Below are 7310 nucleotides of genomic sequence, written 5' to 3'. Positions count from 1 at the left end.
TATATATTAGAAATTCAATAAATACAATAAGGAAACATTAACTTTTTAAAAAATCTTTTCAGATTTGAAATTGAATTGGAGAAAGAGGAACAGTAGAAATAGAATGGAGTCATAACACAAAGTATAAACTAGTTTGTAGATAAAAGCAAACTAGATGTTTAACGTGTTATGATTTTACTTATTATCCATGTCCTACCATGTTACTATTTATTGTGCACCGTGTTTTTGAAATGTCTCATTTATTAGAGGCAACGAAGGATAGCAGCAAAAGCACAGACTGAAAACAGTTCCAGATTAAATCCTAGTTCCAGACTTAATCTCTCTCTACATCATTTTCTAAATCTATAAAATGAGAGTAATAATAGCTTTCATGGCTTGCTGTGTGAATTAATGAGATGACATATTTTGTCACATACAGAGTTTAGACTCAGTTATGACAGTGTTCTTTGTTTTATGCTTTTTTTGGTCTTTTGCTTATATTCTTGTTTTTTATTAGAAGATCCATGAATTCATGGCACTGGTAAAAAGTCGAGTACTTAACTTGCAGTGGTGACCAAGGTTCCTTTCTTTCTGAGTTTGCTTTGTCCCTGTGAAGATTATGGTTATTTTCATACTTGAAATGATTTTCTGTTAAATTAAGTTGTATAGAGATTGCCACACTTTAGTTACTAATTAATGTTTCTGGCATTTCAATTCTATAAAACCATCTGGGTTTTATCTTTATTTTACCTTTATTTTTAGCCCTATTACTTATGCCTGGGAAGGTGGAAAATTGATATCAGAGAATGACGATTTTGAAGATATGGTGGTAACAAGAGAAGATTATGAAGAAAATGGACATAGCGTCTGTGAAGAGAAATTTGATATTTAAGAAACATTTCTGAATGAAAGTTTTGGCTGGTTGTAACAAAGGTTTAATTTCTTTTTAAAAGAGGTTAAGGACCTGTGTTACCTTTCATCTTAAGATAAAGTCTTGAGCTTATGTAAATACTTTGATCCATGGGTAATTTTCAAAGGTTTATAAGCTAGGTTATTAAGTAAACTGTAACTCAGTCCATATTTGCATTTAGGAGCTAGATTACTTTAACAGTGCTTATGGTGTTTCTGAGGGTAGGTTAGCTTTCATTAGAAGATGGAAGATTGAATGTGTTTTAAATTTAATTCTTCATAGCTGAAAGCAGAAACTTAACTCTCACCAGTTTTCCGTCGAAGGTAGTTTTGTGTGACTGTAATTAGGAATTGGCCAAAGTGTTTTCAGATTGATATGATTTCTTTCTCTTTTTATTTTAAAGATTTCATTTTTTTATTTGTACATACAAAAGTTGGAAAGACTAATCTTATGGGTGTTTAAATGTTTATTTTTTACTTAGAGTAAGTTTGAAAAAGTGGAGACTAAAGCCAATTTACTAATGTGTTTTGGGGACGTAGTTCCATGGTGTAGCAGTTAGCACGTTTGCTTTACATGCAGAAGGTCCTGGGTTTAGGCCCCAGTGGAGCTATGGTCCATGGTCTACGGCCGTGCCACCTAGAACAAGCCTGATGTCTGATCCCAGAAGCTAATAAGCAGGGTCGGGCCTGGTTAGTACTTGGATGGGAGACCGTCACCTAGGAAGACCAGGTGCTGTAGGCATAAATAATAAAATAATAATAAAGTGTTTATGGTCACTACTGTGTTGGCAGAAATGTATTATTTCACTCATAAAAATTCTGTACCATTTTTTAGGTTGAAAGAAAATTTAAAGTTAACATGGGTTGTTCAAAAACTCTGGATACAAATGTTAGTGTTTTAAAACTCTTTTATATAATCCACAATACACATATCAAGGGGTTAAAGCCTTTCCAATTTAAGGAAACAGCTATCAGTGACCTTAATGAGTGGAGCAGGTAGGCTACTTTGGTTGCAAGGAGTAGAAACTTATTTGGGCTAGTCTAAGCAAAACAAAATTCATCAGCAGGACAGAGGATCGCTCATAAAATCTAAGAAAAAGCTGTAAGAGTCTAAGGAGGAAAAAAAACCAGATAACCTCAGAAGTCTAGGTTATAGAAACTGAGGGACAATCCTTATAGGGCCTTGCCACCAAAATATCTCAGCTTCTGTATATTCTCATGTTATTATGCTCATGAATCAAATTCCTACCAGTCTCCTTAACCTGGTTAGGATCATGTGCCTACTCTGTGGCTTCATGAACTTTGAAAGTCTAGTCTACTAAGGTAGACTAGAAGATTTCTCAAAAGAAAATCAAGGTGAAGAGAGAGATGCTAGCCAGGGTGAAGGAGCTGTCTACTACAATTATATTTGGATTATACTGAGTTAGGACCTGGTCAGTTCTTTCTAGACCAAGGCTGGTTATCATTACAGGGTTGATTGTGTTCGTGTGATACCCAGTAGTTCTTTCTAGACCAAGGCTGGTTATCATTACAGAGTTGCAAATTGATTGTGTTCGTGTGATACCCAATTAGTAGCAGAAAATCTGTGGACAATGTAGCAAAAAGGTACTGGTGGCATAAAAGAAGTTTGTGCAACCATAACAGTGTAACAGTGCTAAAATTTCAAGGTGATATGCTTGGAGGTAAAAAGGTGAACCTCCATTTAAAGGGCTTTCCTTGACTTATTAGGACCTTATCTTGGACAGGCAGGGTACTGTCATCACCAACCAGCATGTTTTCCCTCTGAGGAACAAGTACAAAACTGCATTCCTCAACCATGACCTAGCCTGAAGTCTTCTGTTCTGCTGAGAATGATGGGTGTGTGTTCACATCCTTACTACAATAAACTGCAATTTCTGTGTGCAGTGTAAGTCACATAGTTCTCATTTTTTGAGACACTAAAAATTCGTTTCTGAAATTAATGAACATAGACCCTAATCCTTTATCTTTAGTATCGTAGCTCCCATGCATTTCAACACCTATGTAATTTTGAAACTTTATTGCTAGAGATAATGTTTTAACACTACAGTAAGTCAACTTCAAAGAGAACATTTAACATAAGCTCTAATGTCCAAGAGGATGCATTAAAGATATCTGTTGTTTTGGAAAAATATTGATGATTTTACTACTTCTAGTAAATCTCATTTGAGTTTATAATTTTTATTGCAATTAGCATGCATGGAAATAAAATGTTCCAGTGTTGGCCATACATAATATACACTTTGAGACAGTAGAGGATTAGGATTTACAGCAATGAGTAATCAAGAGAACAGTCCTGTCAAACACTTTTCTGTCTTGGTTTTGAAATTTTTAATTCAATGGTGATTGGCTTGACAGCAAACGGATCATGTTCACCTACTTTCTTTACTTTTGCCAGATCCCTTTAAATATTTCTGTTGGAGAAGGGAGAGAGGTAAATGAGATCAGGGAGGAATGTACAGGGAACACTTCAGTGCTATTTGAGATATATTATTTTTTAAGCTGGGTGGTGGACACATGGATGTTCATATTAAAATCTGTACTTTACTGTGTGCATGAAATAGTTGACATATTTCCATAGAAGAGTAGATCCTTAAGTGATACTAGGAAACAAATGGGTCCCCTCAATGAACAAATGCGGAGTAATTTCTAAAAGATGGAAAACAAATTGGGTTAAGTTGTTCGAGAAAAAAGAACAAGAAAAACTTTGTCCTGCATCAGGACAGGAGAAAACTACTGAAGACATAAGAACAAGTCCAGCGGTAATTTTAATTCAGGGCAAATACAAAGTGGATCATGGGCAAGCCATTGAATGAATGAATCGGAATCAGCTGAGTACTACTCCTTTTCTTAGAATTGAGGCTCAGGGGTAAGAGTAGAAGTTTAAGAGCTGTCCACTAAGCATCAGAATAAAACAAATTAAGGGAACAGCTGATTGGTGACACTGATCTTTGGCTAAAAAAGAGTTCAGACTTCATTGGAATTCTGACTGGGCAGGGCCCTAGAGAACTTAGTACACTTTCCTCCTGCTGAGGAAAGGCACCATAATTAGAACTTAGATTCATCAGCAGGTAAAGAGGAATTCATAAATGAAAAAAAAACAGTCGCCCATGTATTAAACATCAGAGGAGTACTTAATCAGCAGAGAGGCACCAAATCCAAGAAACAAAAATTAACCCCTAAGGGAATAAAATAAGTAAAAGAAACTTCATAAGTAATCTATAAGAGACTGATGAGGTAACTGCATCTATTACAAGAACAGGTTGTTATAACAAAGATAGATCTTAGAAATTAAAAATAGGATTATGTATGCTTAATTGATGGGTTGAATAGCAGAACAGATACTACTAAAGACTGAAAAACAAAAAAGCTGAGGGAATTTTCCCAGAATGTAAGTTGAGAAGCACTGGGATGGCTGGAGAAAGGGGCTAATATATACTGTATAGGCTATGTTGTCCATCTAGAGTCTTCCCTACAGTAGAGGCCTTTAATGAGCTTTTACACTGGACACAAATATCCTCACACTTGGGGCCTATTCTGAGATGACCATTCACATACTTTCCTAAAGCTTCTAGTTCCCGGGTTTCTTGTCTTTAGTTTTCAAGTCTCTGATCTTCCAGTCCAGCGATCCCCAACCTTTTTGTCACCGGGGACCGGTGCTCCTGAGAATCTAATGCCTGATGATCTGAGGTGGAGCTGAGGCAGTGACTGGGAGTCTGGTGGCTGCAAATACAGAGGAAGCTTCGCTCACTGGCCCACCACTCACCTCCTGATGCACGGCCCAGTTCCTAACAGGCCATGGACCAGTATTGGTCAATGGCCCGGGGGTTGGGAACCCCTACTCTAGTCAGACCACTAGCCCTTATCTCTAGCCATATCATCATGTAAAATGTACAACCAGAAATGCTGCTCTCAGTTCTGCTCCCTGGAATCAAAAACATCTGCCAATTAAAGCATGCACACAGTAGCTGCCATCATCAAGTAGAAGTAGAATATATAAGATTGGACTCGGACAAGTTTATTGCATGAGTTTGCACACAGAGCATTTGCTCTTAGTGCAATGTTAACCTTTCCCTCAACTCACATATGTGACCTCATGGAGGTTCCTTAATACCAAAGAGAAAAAATTTAGACCTAATTTACAGGTGGTTCTGCATAATATGGCTGGCACTAGCCAGAATTGGAGTGCTGGCCATACATCAAATATTGAATTATACACAATGAATGAATCAATTAAAGGACAAAGTTGCCTAATAGTGTCACTGATCACATAGATAAGTGACAGAGCTGGAGCTGGAACACCAACTTTTTGGCTTTTATGTTCAAAATTTTTCTAGCACATGGCAATCGCATAGTAAAAGCACTCCCAAATCCACCTGTAGAGCGTACAGGGAGGAAAGATTTCCAGAAAAAAGGTGTCAGGAATGGCTTTCAATCTTGAATATTATGTCAATTATGAGAGAAAGGTTTTGTCTCAACATTTATTTGCTTGAGTTAGAAAATCTCACTTACCTTGGATAGTATTTAGGAATGTGTGTAATGTAAGTTTAAGCAGAGACTTAAGTACTATGAATCAGGCTGTGGATTCTCATAGAAATTTACTGGATGTTCCTACAAGAGGTAAGCTTTACAGTGATTGGAGCTGGATTTTATTTATACAGGGAAAAAAATAGTTTGCATTTAAGTCCCTCAAAAAGGTTTAGGCTAAAATTGAATGACAAGACCCTTGGGAATTCTTTTTAAGCCTAATAACTGTAATTTATGGAGCTGTCACTAGGTGGAGGGGCACTGCTGGGTTAGGAATTTTTCTTTAGGAATTAATGCTTCAGAACCTTCAAAAACATTCATTAGAAATCATTGATAGTAATATGTTTCTCAAAATGAACCCCATTAGGGAATAAAAGAGTTACAGGAGATTCATTCAATTTAAATAATAAAACATTTAAACATTCATGAATGACTAACTTCTAGAAATTCTATGTCTAAATTGGATTTTACCTTAATCTATCTAGGGCACTCACTTGCTAACATTTTCCATTCTGAACCCAAGTCTGTCAAGTAGTAAATCCAGGTATCTGACTCCAGAGCCCATACTCTTGTTTCTTACCATACCATACTCTCATGCATATCTTTGATATTTCTGGTCTAATCTTTAAATACAAATCCATGCGTGTATGTTTTTATTCTAGAGATTAAAAACAAAACTGAGGCTCAGAAGAAAGATATTTACTGAAGGTTTTATATGATCTGAGCAGCAGATCCAAGGATATGATAAGATCGTTAATATATTTCTCAAAGTGTCAGCTATTCATGGTGATGGTGAGCAGTTCCCCACCTGACTCGCACAGAACACTGAAATGGAAATGTTCCTAAGTCTTCCTAATAAGGAGACTCTCCCCTGTACCCGCTCCAATTAAGAGGGTTTGGCTGCATGTTTCCAGTATTTTCCCGGTCTCTCTAGAATCACCCTCTCAAGTCTTCTATAGAAGGTGTATCGATTTCCTCCCCAACTGGAAATAACCCTATACAGATTAGGACAGTTACATCTTCTAGTATCATAGAATTGTTTTACTGTGTTTTTGTTTTGTTTAAATGGGCCAGAACTTAGAATTCATCTAGCTAATTCCCTTATTTTAACATAACATCTGAACATTTAGACTAATAGTTTATCCACAAAGTAAAAGCAAATTTTGGAAAAAATATATATATATACATCAGCAAAGGCCTTTGGTATGTCTCTCTGAAGCCAAATCAATGGTGTTGATTCTCTAACCCTGTGGTTCTTAATGAGCTTGGATCACAATGCCCTTTGAAAATCTGGTAAAAGCTATGAATCCTCTCCCTAGAAAAATGCCATAAATACATATACACAAAAAAATTGCATACAATTTCAGAAAGTACATTGTATTTTCGCCTCTGAAACCTTTTCATAGATCTTAATCGAGAACTTTGACTCTAAGCATTCAAATTCAAGAAAAATGATTTTTATACAAAAAGATAAAATCGATGACAGTTCAATATATATTTTATGATATATGTTTCTCTTTCACTGTGATCAAGGCATAAAGTAAGACCACAAAGGAATGTATTTCTATGTAACTTTCAATAGAGATTGAATCTTCAACCTATGTCACATTGAGAAAATAATGCATCAAATGAAATAACTAATTTGAAGGAAGGAAGAGAGGGAGGCGAGGAAGAAGAAAACCAGCAGAAGAAAACCATAAAATATGGACTAAATAAGAATTAGAGGGAGAAGACAATATCATAGTTTTAGATACTCATGAATTTTAAATTTGTACCTTTCAAAATCTTCTACTTTATAAGTCTTACCCTATTTAGATGGTTCACAGTGTTTAAGTTATAGTGGCCTAAGGGAGATAGCTTAAAAATAATACATACTA

At 36.0% G+C, this 7310-nt stretch overlaps 1 protein-coding gene across 4 annotated transcripts in view; it reads left to right on the top strand.

The window, feature by feature from the left end:
- The window catches only part of ACTR6 (ARP6 actin related protein 6 homolog), an 18177-nt gene extending 17189 nt beyond the window's left edge, over positions 1-988 (top strand). For all 4 annotated transcript variants that reach the window (XM_025048777.1, XM_015591592.2, XM_006914567.3 and 1 more), the window contains exon 11: positions 742-988. In XM_025048777.1, coding sequence (XP_024904545.1) covers positions 742-871 — 130 coding nt within the window. In that variant the 3' untranslated portion in view covers positions 872-988. The remainder of the gene's footprint in view (positions 1-741) is intronic.
- The last annotated feature ends 6322 nt before the right edge of the window (positions 989-7310 follow it).

This window comes from Pteropus alecto, unplaced genomic scaffold, assembly GCF_000325575.1.
Source record: "Pteropus alecto unplaced genomic scaffold, ASM32557v1 scaffold94, whole genome shotgun sequence".
Lineage (NCBI taxonomy): Eukaryota > Metazoa > Chordata > Mammalia > Chiroptera > Pteropodidae > Pteropus > Pteropus alecto.
Note: the sequence above shows the minus strand (reverse complement) of the source record. Positions and strands in the feature narration are given on the sequence as shown.